The sequence below is a fragment of the Pholis gunnellus genome, assembly GCF_910591455.1.
Source record: "Pholis gunnellus genome assembly, chromosome: 2".
Classification (NCBI taxonomy): Eukaryota; Metazoa; Chordata; class Actinopteri; order Perciformes; family Pholidae; genus Pholis; species Pholis gunnellus.
In genome coordinates, this window is record NC_136536.1 from 23,695,417 (window position 1) to 23,713,635 (window position 18,219).

Below are 18,219 nucleotides of genomic sequence, written 5' to 3' on the forward strand. Positions count from 1 at the left end.
TGTAATGAAAGCCGTTCCCAGCTGCTGTCATTGACTATTATTTGTCTGTATTTTGTCTGACGGTGTCGTGACAGTTAAATAACGACTTTACCATCAACTCAGCAGCTTGGTAATGACTACTGGTAAACATGGTATTTAAATGCCGCAATCAAATTCCATATTTGTTCTGTTGTCTGACAACAGACATTGGTGCACATTTACAGCAGGGGCCCCACAGGTCGTCTCTGGCATGGGGCAGCTCTGCACCACTATCCTTTATCTAGTAAAATGAAACATTGAATTCCACATGGTCTCACTCTTGGAAGTGGTGAGAATAATTTTCTCTGGAGATTAGCAATCTTCATTTCGAGGTCGGCATCATCTCTGACTGCTGTGATTCTTGGCAGCTCGACAGATGTTTCAGTTTTCCATCTGTTGCCGAAAGACGGGGGAGACACTTTCTTTTACACTAGCAATCAGAAATGACCGTAGGTTACACTTTATGAACACTTTCAGTGCCGACTTATTCCAACAGATACACTTTGGACTGACTTTTAAAAACTTGGTAGCCTTGCAACATATAATATAATGAGACTCTCTGCAGGAGTTGCTGTTACACAGTCTAGGAGGTAATCCACTAGTTGAGGTGAGGTATTGACCTCAAATGGTTAAGATTAGTCATTGGAATGGTCTATGTCCATTGACCTAGAATATTTAAGGTTGCGTATTGAACTGGAATGCTTAAGGTTATTCATTGACATTGAATGGTTAAGGTAAAGCATTGACCTCAAATGGTTAGCTTGCATTTTGGATTTTGTGTATTCTGAAGCTTGTGTCAGAAGTGCTGTGCACAGCTGTGTGTCTGTCTGTGCCAGCTGCACACACAGGAGAACGAGGGCCAGCGAAACCACATAGTCAATCCCATTGTGTCTATCCAAAGTATCCCTCAGTCCTGCATTGAGATTTACGGACCCTTTGTGTGTACCATGCAATTCCCATTCAAAAAGTCTCTCTCAGGATGTAAAACACATCTCAAACATGTCTTTGTTTGTCCATGCAGATGTCCAGTGTGACATGCACAAGGTAACAAGGTCCTGTCTCCTCCTGGGTACTGATGTCAGATTCAGGTTAAGGTGATGTTTTCTGCCACAGCTTGTTCCAGCTCACGTTTGGTCACATCCAGGCATGTAATGCTACACTGCTTATTGAACAGAGCTCCATGTGTGGTGACTGGTGTGAGGTGCACACTGGTTGTCTCTGTGGACACACCTGATCTCATTTAATTCACATGTGCGGAACACATTTTGGCTTTTGCTGAAGGTAATATTATTAGTGGCCTAATAGTGGTAGCAATAGTTGCAGGACTGTCATTTTCATGAAGGTCACAGAATTTGTTTCATGGCCATTTGAATTATGGCTGTGAAGAAAAAGTCGCTAGCTCCACAATCTCATCCATATTTGTTGCTACAATGATGCAAGGGGCAGCCTTTTGTGTTGCATCTTGACAGAGAAGGTTTGCCCATGGTTAACGTTTTGAAACTGTAGCAGTTAACATTGTAAGACATGGTTAATGTTGCGAAACAATGGCGATCAATGTTGTAACACAGGGTTAACTTTGTCAACTGTTTTGAAACTGTAGCAGTTAACATTGTAAGACATGGTTAATGTTGCGAAACAATGGCGATCAATGTTGTAACACAGGGTTAACTTTGTCAAACTGTGGTGGTTTATGTTGTAACACATGGTAAACGTTGTGAACCAGTAGCTACAAACATTGTAACATATGGTCAAAGTGGCTAAACTGTGGCAATTAAAGTTGTAACATATGGTTAACGTTGCAAAACAGTGATGTTGTAACGGCGCGAACATATGATTAACTTTGTTAAACTGTGGCGGTTGATGTTGTAAGACACGGTTAACGTTGTGAAATGGTGATGGTTAACATTTTAACACATGGTTAACCTTGTGAAACAAGGGCAGTTAAAGTTGTAACACATAATCAATGAGTTTAGTGGTTAGGGGCTAAGCACAGAGAGAATGTGGAATAAGCTGTTTTAAAGATGAAATCCAAGGTGAGCTGACCTTCCCGGTTGAGCTTTTGCTATAGCTTCATTAGTGAGACTGGTAGTAGCAGTAAAGTCATCCAACCATACATTTTTGCAACTTGATGCCGGAGATGATCACTGAATATTGAGAGGAAGAAATTAGCTTTCTTTTAGCTTATAGAGTATCTGGTGATGGTAATTTATCAGCTACAGATGTTGTGTGGGGCATGACCTCCTCTCCCTCACGGGTCGTAGTTTTTTTTCCATCCTTGAAATTTGAGAAATCTTTCTGGTATTCTTTTCCTCGTAATGTGCTTTGTAACTTTGTCAAAAATGTGTTATTTTAACTGTACGTAGTTATTTTAAGTCCAACCATAATGTTTTTCCAAAACCTAACTAAGTGGTTCCGAGCGACATGAAAAATAAAGACAATTTGTGACCCCTATACACAAAACAAATAGATTGCATTTCGTGACTATTTCATATATAATATTTTATTTTTCGTGTATTCTCCTACGCGAGTGACGCAAGCAATCAGCGCATTGCGCGAGCTCCTTCAGGGCAGAACCTGTTCATGCAACAGAAAAGATTGTAGTTTGGATTCTTACATAAAATAACTATGTTTACTACTTAACTGATGTAGTTGGCGTAAGTTAAGTACATATGCTTTGTAAAAAAAGTGAGGTATAACAACAGGAACAGGCTGTTTTTAACTTCAGGTCAGGAGATTTGTATTGCTGTCATACCTGCATCCACAAACAAGCAGAGGGAATAATCTCTCACCGCACCGAGCTAATCAGTGAAATCACATTCTGCATTGTTTGGTCAGAATTAAATATTTGCACACTGAGCCTTCCATGTTTGATCACGCCTGAGTCACAGATCCTGGCCTTAAAATTACTGTTGGGTAGCTTCCCAGAAAGAAAAAAGAGGCCAATACGCCCATGCATGGTACTCCGTGAACCTTTCAAATGGTAGCTGGGACCCCGAGGTTAACCAGTGCTCTGTCAAGAGACTACACTTCATTTCACTTCATTAATAGCAGATGGCGGCTCAGCCTGTTGTGTTTCCCGTGAGCTGTTTACAGCTCATGAAATAGCTCACAGCTGCCCCACTTATATGGTATTTTGCATATGTAGCCCAGAGTAGCTAAATCAGCAGTAACAACTAAAATCTATTGATATGGACAGAATCATATAATACACATGTTTATGTTCTAGATAGTTTAACGAATGCAAAGACGATGTTTTGTTAACAAGATTGACAAATAGCCAATAAGTCCACGTTTACTTTCACTTCAGTCAATACAATGCTTTAGCCCACCTCCCGATTGTCCACTGACTGGCCACATTAGTAAAGGTCAAAGGGCAAAGTGCCAGTCGTAGCTGAATCTTTGATAAGAGCAGAGCGTTACCATTGAAGTGATAAGAAACTTAGCGAAACAATGAAGAAACTCATTTTAAGGTAATGTTGTGTTGACATGTGTTAATTCATACTTAATGTTGGCATTATAATACCACAGTGTGGAGTCGGTGCACAGCAGCCTGACGCCATTTTCCAAGCTAATTTACCACGTCATGGCTAACTAAAGAATATGTCCGCTAACCGTGATGCTAATTTTCGCTATGGTCAACTCCATTGACTTATGCTAGAAACATTAGCTATCAAAAAGTCTGCTAGCTGCAGCGCTATTAAGTGTCATGTAAAATCACATTTGATAATCCTAAAAGTGTTAGCAACATAAATACAAGATAAAAGGTATTAAGATTAAAAATAACATTTCCTACCATGTTGGTGTACTAAAAAGATTGTTGTTCATTATGTTTGATGCACTCTTTGCACTACTTGTGTCAATGACTCTAGCTTAGCTGCTGGCTAACATGTAGCTTGTTAGTGAATTTCACTGTTAGTGTTATGTATTTTTGAGAATTAAATATTTTACAAGATGCAGCAGTGACTACATTTAGCTTGTTATTGGTGTTTTCTATTATGTACTTCACTGCAATTGAATTTTTGCTAAAAGTAGTAGCCTCTTAACTACTAATATTTTGGTTGGTTTGGGATGAAAATTGTTGTTGTGAGATCAGAGTTAACTGCCTATGTTGAACAACAGACGTGTAAAGTTGATTTCATAAGCTTTACTCTATGGACAGGAATGCTGATAGAATCAGCATACAGGTCATTTTATCTTGACCTTATTCATAGGTCAGGTTTTTTTGAGTTGGAAACCTCTTAAGAGACTCCGGGACTTTACAGGAGATCGCAGAGCCACACCGTGGAGATTTGAGACGAAATCAAAGATTGCAGAGAAAGCCCACAAGATAGAGAACCTGTTGCCAGCAGTAAGAAGACTGTGAATTAAAGATTACCTCTGTCAAGTGCGGTAGGATTGAACTGTACACACACATACAGCTCTGGAGACCGATGAACATACATGCCTTTCTTCATACCGGTCCCAGGAGTAAGAACTGTCACTCTTAGCAAGACTTCAAAAATATACCCGGGTCTTTATTGTTTTGTTTTTTATGTGCACACAGTTTGTTATCATTATTTTTTTTTTTCTAATTAAGTCTGTGTAGAAACCTACATTGTTACTTGAACTTACCTTGGGTCCCACCTACTAATTATCAGTAACTGTGCAGTCAAAAATCTACAGTCGTGTCCTGTGTTCTGTTTCACTATATTCAACCATCTCTTTGGCTCCAGCCGTTCCTAAATTATTCTGTGTCTGGTCCAATCTATGCAGTTACCTTTATTGTAATATTTAACGCATACTGGTTACACATAGGAAGATTTTGTGGAAGATTTTGCAAAAAATATACAAAAGCAATACTCAGACTGGGTGTTCGCGATCTTAGAATTCTAGCTCACAGCGATGTAAAAACCTCTTGAAAACAGAGCTCTAACAAGTCTCCGTGGCCCCTGTACGCATTTCATGATGAAAAACAGAACACGCTAAATACTTTCAATATTTATCAGAAGAGCGGCATGACATTATTATCCTGTAGTCAGTGTCCAGGCATGGTATGTGGGGTGGCTGGCGGGCCTGCAGTTGGACACACTGTGCAGATAAATTCATAAATAATTCTCCCGCTGTAGCTGCTCTGCCACAGCTGGCGGACGAGAGGATCCATCGATTTTTAATCATGGAAGACGAGGTGAGAGCGCCTGATAGACTTTCTTGTCGCCCCTCTCTCCCTCTTGCCTCTGTGTCCTTGAATCAATTTTACTTACATGGTGGCTTCGTTTTCCTCTCACCCTCTGTCAGTTGTCTTGCTCCTTCTGCTCTTTCTCTTGTGTCAAAGCTAAGTAAGTTGGCGTCATTGGTCCCTCGGTGGGGCTGTGATTCTACATTATTCTTCATTGTGACTGAGACGGGGCTGAAATATTCCGGGTTAGTGGACTCTGTCTGCTGACTTTGCCTCTGCTCCACCCCCCCCCCCCCCCCCTTTTCTAAAAAGTGGAATCTGGGTACCGCTTCGGCAGATGAAAATGAGACAAAAGGACTCCCCACAAAGCACAAAGAGGGCCGCTATGAAAGTGAATAATTACTTATAATGAAAATCGCAAAAGCAGAGGACATTTATTCAGTCTTGCTCTCATACTCTGAATTGCAAATCGACATTGAGATGGTGTGTGCTGCCGTAACGTGTGCTGTGTCCATGAATTCAAAGCAAATATTCCTATTTTACAGAAATGTGCACATGTGCATTCATGTGTGATGTGTTTATTTGTGTTTAAGAAGGAAGAGGAGTCTGGATATCAAGGACGAGACATAAGCGTGCATAACAATTTGACTTAGCTGTCGCTGTGCTGTCAGCTGTGGAAACGAATGGATGTCTCACAATTCCCTTTTAAAAAGCACACATGGTTGTAGTTTTTCTCTGTTCTTTGAGCTTAAGTTTTAATGGCAGAGGTTGTGCCCGCTGAGTAAAAAACAATGGTGATGGAAAGCACAACAGTTCAGGGACACAAACGACTAGTTTATGATGACAAGACCCTGTTGTCGCGCCGTTACATGAAACCGCTTTAGATCAGTGCCAACTCAAAGACCTCATCCACATTGTCGAAATCATCTAACTATTCAGCCATGACATTGAGAATCCTTTAGATAACACTGAGCTACGCTTTCTGGACTATTAACACAACAAACTCTGCCCAGCTGGCAGTTACATTTCCACTGTTGACTCTTTCCATAATGTTGTCAGACACTAAGCCGATAATACAAATCTGAGCCTGTCAGTGGCAAAAACAAGCACTTCACATAGACATACATTGACGGCGCCAAATTGCCCCGATATGATTACATTCGGTTGCCATCTACAGCTCTAGTGAGCTTTAGATTACGGTGCATATATTAGTGTACTTATTTACTGGGTATCAATAAAACAGTAACAGTGTTGATAATGCAATAAAACAGGGTTGGGGTTTAAAAGTAAAAAAAATGTAAATCCCAGGAAATGGAAGCATCCAGATGGTAACATTAACGTGAAGTTATGGACTTCAAAGCTTCGTTTTCTTCTTAAATGCTAGCTAACCAAAGTATACCACCTGCGTCGTTAGCTGACCTCACGGAAGGATTCAATGAAAGAATAGCCACTGAAATGAATATGTACAGTTGTTGGTGCTGTATTTATTGCTGCACTGTCCAGTTTGAACTATAATCTTACAATAATACAGCAGTTAGCACAGAGAGAGTGGAACGTAATAGTACAAGAATCTGCACAATGTAATACGATCCAAGTGGAACTGCTTAAAAACATTACATTACTCATTAAAATACAGTTGTTTAAGTTGATTTAGGAATGATTTGTTAAATTGAATGTTTAGGCCTCTGGTGTTTTCAGTTGTTAGACCTCTGCTCAAGTTGATGGTGGTCCGGAGCTTTGATAGGAATTTAAAACTCACACATCTTCATCGACCAATAACAATTAAAGCTAAAGCTACAGATCACAGTGTAAAAGTGAACCACCACATCACCTGGAGATCAAGACTGACGACAATGAAATTAAGGAACAAAACTGTTCCTGTAAATGTGTAGGTGACTGTTACTATCATAAAAATACATTCAGTCAACCTTCAGTAGCCAGCGTAGCATAGAAGTGCTACCACTAGTAAATTATGTGCTAACGTACTCTGCTAAAGTTAGCTCATCAGACTTTTACGTGACGCTAGAAAACTAGTATCATTATTACACAACGTTCCACCATGACAATGGCTCCAAATCCACAAAACAAAGCTGGTCAATGCTACGCTATGATTGGCCAGTCTGCGTTTGAGTCTAAGCATGCCCACGCAGTCCTGACAAGTTGTCTGATCAGTCAGATTAACTGAAAACACCTGTGTGGGTGTTCAGAGGCTTGAAGATAAACTAATGAGTGCGGCCGTGAGTCTGTCAATCACTAGTCTTAGAAGCATCAATTTAAGAAATCAAAGATATCTTGTCTTAGATACTCAGTGCTCAGATGTCGGAGCCTGGCACCAGCACATGAAAGCACCTCGTGACAAGTGTTCTAGTGCTAAGTTTCTATTTTCGTTCCAGCCCATCTTATGGAAACTCACCTAATATATGTATATCACTGTGACGTATCAAAAGTTTTAAGTAACCTGTGTTCTGTTGAGTGTCAAAGGCTGTATTTCACATTACTTATCTGTCTGTCAAGCCTCTTTCATTCTTGTTATATATTTTTCTTCCTCTCTCTCACCTCCCTTCTCCTCCTCCTAGTCCTTCATCTCTTTAACCTCATCTTTCATTTTCGTAAAGTATGATGAGGCAGCAGCGAAGCCCCTTTCACAAAGCCCCTTTCTTCTCTTCTCTCGCTCCCAATCCGTTCCTCCTTTCCTTTTCCACACAGTCAACTCTTTAAGACATCCACTCCATATTTTTTGTTCAATTCCTCCCACTTTTCACGGTTCAGTGAATTCTTCTTTCACCGCAGTCGGTTTCCAGCTCAGGACTGGAAATTAATTTGAGTTTAAATGGGAGGGAAACAAAAGAAAAGGGGAAAAAAACCACAACCGTTTTAATACATCGTAGAAAAAAAGACTGAGGGTGTGATGGAAGGGATGCAGACATTTTTGTTCTTGTGTGTGAGTCATTCCTCAAATTTGGAACATTAGTAATATTGAATATTGCATACCAAAACAATATGGTCTAATAAGATTAAATGCAGTTCTACATTTAAAAAAATCACACCAACTGCTACTTTTGAAAGGATCCCAGCTTTAACACGTCCCTCTATTACATCACTCGTTTTATTAGATCGTATCCTGCTCAATAAAGCCACTTGATTTGATTAAAACCAAATTCTTTCCTTTGTTTTTTATTAAACCTCCAATAGAGGTGAAACTCTGAATCACTTCAGAGACCTTATTTGTTTCCTTTACGTATCATTAAAACCACCTGGAATTTTTGTACTTGGAGGTTTTGTAAGCCGTTCCCGTTTTGTTTTGTATCTCGTACACAAGCACGTCCACAAGCATGCAGACACCACATTCCTGCTTCCTTAATAATGCAATAGGCCCTTTTACAGCAGACATTTGACCTTGTTCTAGCGCTGTGTTAACACCAAACGCAAAGTGAGTGATGCAAATAAATGCAAACGATACCGCGGTGTAACTCACTCCAGAGAGAAGGAGGGGCTTACCTCCATGTAGACATGGACAACAGACGGTTTAGAGCATTTCTTTCCATTATGTATCATGGGTGAAATAACCACTATTGCTGCCTTGCACATGTTGTGGAAGTCCCAGATACATCGGGAAAAAAAACAAACAACGAACGCCGTCGGGCAACTGGCCTCGGTACCTGGCGTTCACATTGATCGACACATAAACTGGTTGTTATGATTAGAAACCTTGTCTAATGAAATGATATTCACTCTGATTGCTTTATTGTTTGGAAAGTCTCATACATGTCATTGACTAAAAAAAAGAAAGCAACGAGTTAACGTTAACTAGTAGCTCACATATTATGTGAACCATTCAGACTGTTTCAATATAATTGCAACAGCTTGAGTCCATGTTTACTTCCTGTCAACTGAAGTCAACAGGAAACAAACTGGGATACAATTAGAATGTGTAGGTTTACAACTGTCAATGGTCTACAACAGAGGTCTTTAACAGCGGGTCTGCGGAAGTACTGCAGGGGGGTCGTGACATTTTTGGTTGATTAGACAATTTTTCATATTTTTTCCACAGATTTAAATGTCTTTAAATACACATTAACATGAATCCAACATATTGTAGTGAATGGATAAATGGAGGCAGAAGATGTCATCTTTCAGTCAGAAATGCACACATTCAGCGACACACAGGAGGTCTCTCAAGCTGGGCACAGGTACACTCACAGCGCGAGACTAGCCTGGACCTGTCCCTCCAAGCCTCCTGCACACAAAGAGGAGGACCCGCCCCTATTGCTGCTGTGCCAATCACAAGGCTCTGTCAGGTTCCCAGTGATTGACCAAGAGCCTATTCAGTCCCCAGCTGACTAAGATCCCAGACACAAGGATGCATGCTGCAATATTATTTGAAAAGAAGATACCATTGTAAAGAAATGAAAGAAAAATGAAAAAACAACATTTACTTCACCCATGAATCCTTGTGCAATCATGTTTGCAAGATATTCCTGGCTAAAACACTCCAGCTCCTATCCAACAGCCAACTACTGATGCCAGTATATTATTATGCCAAGTGTTTGGACATTGTTATGAGTGAAAATGGATTGTTTTGTAACTTGACCCAAAAACATGAATCTGTCCATTATTTGAATAGTTCAGTATTGTATGCAAGATAACTGGTGTGTTTATGCATGGCAGTGGCACTAATAGGCCATCACTCATTTTTCTCCACATTCTAAGTTAAGAATTTAAGCCAGTTCAGTTAGCACATTTGGCAATTTAACAGGCTAACACTAAGGCTAGCTAACATTTACATTATATTCTGATGGGACCTAAGATATAATGTTTACTGCACAGACAGACGACTGCTTTCGGCCGGTGGTACCTCTGCCCTCTAAATTGCTGCAAACAATTTCTGATGTCCGTTTACTTATTTAGGTAGTCTACAATGAAATATTTGGCTCTCCTTTTTTGTTGTCACATCCCCCTGCACAGCATAAAAAAAGGCATGTTCAAGTCTGACAGTGGGCTTTTACCCGGAACCCAATATGGCGGTGGCAAATAGTAAACAAATGCCAGCTGCACAGCTATCTAATCTACATTACATAGGGTTGCTTCAAAATTCATTACTTAAATACGTAAATATCCTATTTCTTACACCAACTCAGACTGGAAAGATTTGAATCTGTACACCGGGTGCCCCTCCATTGTTACCACCTCTGAGGTGCCCTTAAGCAAGGCACTATACCTCCATCTGCTCCAGTGGAGCTCCTCAGTGGCCAAATTCGATTGTTGTCGTGGTTAGTTGCCAGCATTTGTGCTCAAAGCAATTACCCTGGTAGAAAGTGAGTCATTTTATGAAGTAACTACTGCTCTACAGGCTGTTTTGAGGAGATGTTTAATTTTTACTAACAAGGTAGCCGTTTAAACACACACTGAAATCTCTTTGAACCCACGTTGTGAGAGGCAACAGGCCTGATATGTGTTTGGAAAGGTGTGTCCAAAATATGCTAAAGATCGACAGGATTTATGTGAGGTGAGTTGGGCTTTTACTTTTTTTAGTTAAATGTGAATGTTAAAAACAAGTTCGGAAATTAATGCTTCAAAATTGAACAGGCCTCAACTTCGCCAATTTCAGAAAAGTAAGTGCAGGTATGCAAATTGAATATATATGACAATATGCATGCTGGGCTGTCACCTATCTCAATAACAGCTTGTAGCTATGAATCTGCCTGGCAATTGTATTATTCATGACATGCCACAATTACCTGCTTTCTCAGTCTTTCTCTCTGTCTTTCTCTCTCTACTCTCGCCCTCAGTGGGATTCCAGGGAAGAAGTGTGGAGTCATTATCTTTGCTGCAGAGGAGCTCAGTAACTGCAGGGTCAGTACCACACACACACACACACTGTCTCAAACGTGCAGACAACACAGTGTTGTTGGAGCGTTTTCATATCGTCTGCATGTTTTATTTGCCCTGATACTGTTGTTATATGGCTTGTAATCCTCTCCCCCCCACACACACAAACACACCAATACACAGAAAGGGTTTCATGATGGGCCAATCTTTCAACGATAAATCATGAAATGTAACAAAGAAATGTCCCATCATTGGGACCCCCACCTTCAAGTTAAGCTTTTCAGGCTTTTTCAGTGCTGATAAATGCTGTATGTTGAGTTTCTCAGACTCTCTAAATATGATGAAAAGTAACTGTCAAGATGGTTTCCAGCAATAAACAAAGTGATTTTTCTCTTCCAATTTTTCCATTCCCTGCCGCAATAATATATTACTATATATATATATATATCAGATACAGACAGAGAATTCCCTCTGTGTATATGTGTGTGTGTGTTTTTCTGGTAATATTTATCATAGATAATTTTTTTAATATTGATAATAATTATCAAAGTCATTGTGGAATGGCAATTTATTTAAAGAAAATTTTAAAGCACATTTTCAGTAATATTCTGGGAGAAGTATACTACAGTAAAATGACCAAAAACAGTGGTCCTCACTTGGATGGAGTAGCACTGTCCACCTGTTGGGGATGTAGGAAAGTATGTTAGTGTGTGAGTGTGTGTGTGTGTGTGTGTGTGTGTGTGTGTGTGTGTGTGTGTGTGTGTGTGTGTGTGTGTGTGTGTGTGTGTGTGTGTGTGTGTGAAAGAGAGGGTTGGAGGCTTAGACCTTCAGAATGAGGACATTTTTAGGAAGTCAGGACATCTTGGCCGGCGACAGACCCCTTAAAGGCATGTTTGAGGGGTCGGACCTTGTTTTAAAGTTCAGATTACAAATAGGTTGAAGGTTATGGTTAGGGTAAGGGTTGGGGTCAGGCATTTAGTTGTGGTGGTTAATGTTAGGCTAATGTGCTACGAAATGCATTGTGTCAATGATTGTCCCCATAAAGTTTGAAGTACAATGTGTGTGTGTGTGTGTGTGTGTGTGTGTGTGTGTGTGTGTGTGTGTGTGTGTGTGTGTGCTCCAGAGACCATTATGTGAAAAGGCCTATCCTGGTTGTGTTCATCATCATTTCTCTGGGAGGTTTGGTTCTTGACAAGATCCAAATAATCTTCAGAAATTTTGATAAGTGTGCTGTGTATGTGTGTGTGAGGGTCTAGGCTGACAAACCCTATCTGTCAATGACGAGCATAGGTTTCCCAGGATGCCTTCCTACTGGAGGCAATGACTAAAGTGCCTCATTAAGGGCAATCAATCCATCCATCCATCCACCTATCTACCTTCCATCCTTGGTTCCTTCCTTTCTTATCCCAGGCATTTTAATACAGAAGCAGGAATAAAATAGTTTCTCATTAACTGCTGCGACCATGTATCCATATGTATGAAGCCATTCCCTTTGACTATGTTACAGACAGCCCATAATACAATCTGTTTCTCCCACTTGTAAAATGTGTAATTTAAAAGATACTTATTGAAATCACTGCAGTCTGCATCGCTTATTAAGCTTATCCGAACGCTGGTGTTGGGATTAAATTGATGTTCTACTAAAAACTGCTTCTTCTCTCTCAGGATATTGCTACCATGCAGTTGTGTGCCAACAAGCTGGACAAAAAAGACTTTTTTGGCAAGTCGGACCCCTTCCTTGTTTTCTACCGGAGTAATGAGGACGGAACGTGAGTCTGAGCACCATTCAGATATGACCAGATAAGGCACTCTGAACAGACAGGAACAGATTTGATGTTTAAATAAATATGACATTGAAGCCTGATTTAAGGGCCGTCTGAAAAGTGCATGCAACATTAGAGAGCTTTTCCCATTTTTGTCAAGAGTTTCAAATCAATATTTGAGCCTCCTTCAATTGCACAGACACCCTCCAGTTTTAAGAAGAAACAAAATCATGCGAAATGGCCAAATGTGATTCTGATTTATAATTTTTAATGCCAAAATGGCTTGTTCTGTCACTTACTTTAACTTCCACTCACTTCATATTTACTTTTTCATCTTTTAAAGGTGGGTTTCAGATACAATGCTGTCACGATTTATGTTTGGATTTAGTTATTTATTCTGTTTTATTGAGAATGTTCATGTGTCTTGCACTTTATTTCCTGCCTTTGTCTGTCTTCCCCCTGTGATGGTCTGCCCTTCCCTAATTAGACACTGCTGCGTTCAATCACCTGCACCTCCTCAGCGTGCTTCACTTCACTTTCTGCCCCCGTCTGTTCCTCTCATCATGGCGTACATCCCAAGTCTCTTAATTGCATCCCCATTTCCCTCACTTGGCTCCTTTCCTTGCGTCTTAGTCCCTCCCACCAGGGATGCATGGAGAGACGCAAGGAAACCATACGAGGAGAGAGGAAACGAGGAAATATGTTTTAAGAGACATGAGACGTCCTTTCCTCAGTTGCGTCACGTGAAGCGACGTCTGTTTCTGATGACAGAGGATCAGCTGATCTCTTGTGGTTCCTCGCTCATGGCTCCTCCGAGGTCCCTCCTCCCTCCTCGATCCTCGCTCCTCCGAGCTAAATAAGAGCTTTGGGACAGCCGTCAATATGGCGGCGCAGAACAACTTCCGGTTCGAGCGAGGATCGAGGAAATGACAATTAAGAGACTTGGGATGTACCCATTGTCTGCCCCACCCTTTATTGAAACCTGCTGTGTCTACTCACCTGCACCTTCCCCGTGTATTTAAACCCTGTGTGTCCCTTGGCTCATTGTTCGGTCATCTTTGGTGTAACCTGGTCTGTCTGTCGTCTGCCTGCCAGTTCCTCCTGGTACGTTTCGTGTCTGCTCCCCTTTGCCGTGTTCCCTGATTCTTTGGATGTTTTATTTTTATGGACTTGTGATTCACACGTTTTTGTGTTGTTTACCTTTTTTGTTATAATTAAACCCACAATTATCCAACCTTCCGTTTCCCGTGTCTCCCTGCATTTGGGTCCAGCCCTTTAGTTTCTGCAAAAACCTTACACAAAGCATGCTTTAGATAGACAGGTAGTATTTTATTGAACCCAAAAGGGAACTACAGGAAGCTGAAACCTTTTAAAATATATGCATTCTCCTTATCTTCAAAGCAACCTAGCAGTCCAACATTGTCATTTATCCCTGACATTTTTATGCAAGCTGTGTTGATGCTGCTGAACATCAAGAACAGCTTCCAGACAATGAATGAAAAGTGTTTTGTCAGCATTCCGGAGGTGATGAATACATATGTTCATGCCAGTAATATGAAATGGCTCACCTGGTTTCCTATACAAATCATTTTTTGTGTGTGATTTCAGTCATATGACGCCACCCATTGAGGCTTATCTCAACCCTGAAGACGATTACCTCCTTCTGCTGCTCTGCCTTGTAGAGTTTTTATTTTTTGTAGCAGTAATAAAACTATCTGCAATTCTGTCATGTCCGCCAGATATACTTAAACGGATGTAAAAAATAAATACAAATTACAACAAACTGCAAAGGAAGCTGCAGATAAGTGATGTGGGATTATCTTCACAGGCAATGTGAACGTGCTTTCCCTTTAGTGGCTGTGTGTATGTGTGTGTGTGCGTGTGTTCTTTTGCTGGCAGGTTCACCATCTGCCACAAGACGGAGGTGATCAAGAACACACTGAACCCGGTGTGGCAGCCCTTCACCATCCCCGTTAGAGCTCTCTGCAATGGCGACTACGACAGGTCAGATTTTATTGCACAACTCTATTATATAAACAAATGGATAGTGAATGAAATGTCATCATGAGATATTCAATTTCTATAAGAACCTTGACTTACTGACTTGTATCTGTACAAAGTTTGTCAGAATGTTCTCCTCTCTAGTTGAGCATTAATGAACTGTATTTAGGAGTTCACGACTAAAGAAAGTCACCAAGGACAATAACTAAAGAGTCCGGGTTGGTCCGCTCCACACACAGTATCTGTTCGGCGAGTGTCCGCTGTGCCTCCTGCACGTAAACACCGACCAGTATGAATGAAGCGAACTCACGGAGGGAGTAAAACGGGTTTGCAGTTTATAATGAAAGATTCCAGATCAGGAGAACAGTGCTGTAGAATCACTGTCACATCGTTACACCAGCCCACGGAGTAGAAACAGATTCCTCCACCCTTTGATTTGGCGGAGAGCTCGGTGTCGCGGTCCTCTCTGAACAGCTGGAAGCCATCCAGCTGGAACGCTGAGTCCGGTATCGATCCACAGAGCCAGGTCTCAGTGAAGCACAACGGAAACATGTATGACTGAATAGGCCTACCTCCGATATTATCTTGATGCATGCTGCTCAACCTAGCATTAACAGCCATGGTGGGCGGGCCGAGGCCAGATCCAGAATTTCTCAATAAGGGAGAAAGAGTAGAGGTCTTTTATTTCTTTTTTTACATTTTATGTGTGAAAAACCATGTTAAATATCTTAATAAAAGCAGAATATTTTAACATACAAAAACATGTCTGCAAGGGAACCTTGAGGCACAGGCAGACCCTTATGTGGATGACATCACCTTTTGCTGGGGCGGTCAGAATAATGCCAGCAGTCGGTCATGGTGTCCCAGGGACCAGCACTGGTGTTATTGAGACTGACTCAGTTTTCACACAGCACTCTGTTATGTAAGTCAGGTTAGACTGTGCTCAGCAGCTGTGCCAGTCATTCGCTGCCAGATACACACTCCATACAGAAGTGCACACACTGCCACTTTTGTAAAAACTAGGGAGCTATTATCCTCTACTCCTCCTCGATTTTTGTTCATTATCGTAGGGACTCGCTATTCAAAATGACATCCATGACCAGTGACGCGTTAGCGGGACGTTCCATCTAAAAGGTTGGAAAGTTTGCGTTAGAATGGTTTGCAAGAGCTCACATCAGAGTCCCTCACGTCATTCCAAAAATAAAACGGACACACAGTGTCACAGAAGTATAAGCACAAACATACACACAGGTTTGTTTGACAGGATGTGATCTGATAGCAGACCTTGGGAATTATAATATTCTCTGTCTATTTCAGGACTGTAAAGATAGATGTCTATGACTGGGATCGAGATGGAAGGTAAATGGTAACCACTCACTGTGGCCCCGTGATTCAAATTGATGTTTTTCAAATGTTAGAGAACAACGAAAAAGCTTTGTGTAAATATATTAGAATGTACTGAGAAATTGACAGAAACAAAGAATCCAGAAAAGACACGTGGATAGAGATAAAGACGTGACAATTTCTCTCCAATTATGAAATCTGCATTCATGCTCGCCTGTCTTTATGGGTGTTTTGTCTGCAGCCATGACTTCATTGGCGAGTTCACCACCAGCTACAGAGAGCTGTCTCGGGGGCAGAACCAGTTCAATGTCTACGAGGTGAGATGTGCACTGCTTTTGTTACTACTTTTTTTTTAGGACACAAGGTGAGACATTTAAATGTTGAATTACTGAATATAATGGAAGTCTACAATAACGGCCAAACACTGAGCCCAGAGGTCGGCCACCTTTACCAGCCAAAGAGCCATTTTGCTCTATTTTCCACCAAATAATGGAGCCGCAAAAGCTATTTTATGTCAGTTTATAAAGTTTTATATATAGTTATATTATATATACAAAAACTATAGCTTGTTGTATTTATGAAATTATAGAACAAGAATAAAGACACTTGTTGACATTTTATTTTACGTGTTATAACAATATAAACTCTGATGAAGAGGAGAGTTTGCTGCAGCAGTTGAGAAATCGCTCTTTGTCGCTCATCTCCAGCGTGATACTTTCCAGCTAATGCTGTTTGTTCTGGAAGCGTCTTTCAACATTACATTTTGTGTTGTTTGCATATCAAGCATACAGGTAAGCCAGCATCGTTCGCAGTGAAAGCAAATGAATACGTCCACGCAGAATTAAACTCTATTGTCCTCCGTAACTTTTCTGTTTTTGGATTCATCCATTGATAGTTTACTGAGGGCGGGGCTCTGCAGATCATGATCAGTCACCTGTAGGGAAAGGCGCTCGATAGCGACGTAAGATGCAAGTGGCGGATCGCGCAGTGCGCCCGTTTTTGATTATATTTTACTATTTAGCTCGACAGTTTGAATCCAGGTTGTTGCGATCTTTCCATAAATATATTTTCCTCAATGTATTTCTTCATACGTGGCTGTGATGTGGTGCTCACTTATACAATCGTAATCCCCGCAATATATATGAGATGTGGCCTCAGATCTCCAGCAATATGTTTGTGAATGTGTGACCAATCTGGCAACAGAGGCAGAAAACAGCTGCTGCTGTTACGCAAACACACACACACACGGAAGGAAACCAGTAGGTTTGAAAACCAGTAGGACCAGCACCCACTGCATGCCCAGTGTACGTGAATAGGCACGTGATATTCATTTTCAAGCGTTTTACGGAGATCATCTCGAAAACGATGCTGAAACGCCGTGTGAACGGAGATCGTTTTTGTTTGTTAAAACTTGTATTAAAGGTATTAGTGTGGATGTAGCAACAGAGGGGCCAAAGAGCCGCATGCGGCTCCGGAGCCGCGGGTTGCCGACCCCTGACTCAGTCAAACATTTTCAGTTGAAACCAAAAATTCATCACAGCAGAAAAAAGAAATAAAAACCTTCTTTTTGTACAGTTTTGACCAAATATGCACACAAGTCAATACAATCACCAATAATATATAAATGGTCAGGCTGCTCTCACTGTTTTTAGCTAAAACCTGGAAGGTAATAATGGGGTATATTTGTTATATAACCCACGTAATCCACATAATCGTGAGGCAGGACAGTTGATGTAATACAAAAAGAGACAAAGTCAGAAGTGTGGAGGTCGTGGTGGAAGGTACAGGCACAAAAACACAGGACTTTCACTCAGGAGACCGTTGAGTTCTGTGAAACCAGAATAGCTGCCGCTACCATAGCCGAATACGGCGTCTCTACGTTACTCATCCGCATTTCAAATATGGTAACTTCCCCTCATCCGTTGCAAAAAAGCCCAGATGGTGAAGGCGAAATTGCTGAACTCAAGGCTTCAAAACGGCAGTCCACAAACCAATAGGTGACGTCATGATGACTACGTCCACTTCTTATATACAGTCTATGGTTATAACCCAAAACCCCAATCTTTTCCGAAACCTAACCTGGTAGTTTTGTTGCCCAAACAGGCTCTG

The 18,219-nt window shown here is 41.0% G+C and overlaps 1 protein-coding gene across 2 annotated transcripts in view; it reads left to right on the top strand.

Annotated features, from left to right (window-relative positions):
* The window catches only part of LOC306706195 (copine-9-like), a gene marked incomplete at both ends in the record, with an annotated part of 88,542 nt that overhangs the window by 39,650 nt on the left and 30,673 nt on the right, over nt 1-18,219 (top strand). For both annotated transcript variants that reach the window (XM_079173155.1, XM_079173156.1), the window contains 5 exons: nt 10,963-11,026; nt 12,668-12,771; nt 14,665-14,769; nt 16,084-16,125; nt 16,352-16,427. In XM_079173155.1, the coding sequence (XP_079029281.1) occupies nt 10,963-11,026; nt 12,668-12,771; nt 14,665-14,769; nt 16,084-16,125; nt 16,352-16,427 (391 nt within the window). The remainder of the gene's footprint in view (nt 1-10,962; nt 11,027-12,667; nt 12,772-14,664; nt 14,770-16,083; nt 16,126-16,351; nt 16,428-18,219) is intronic.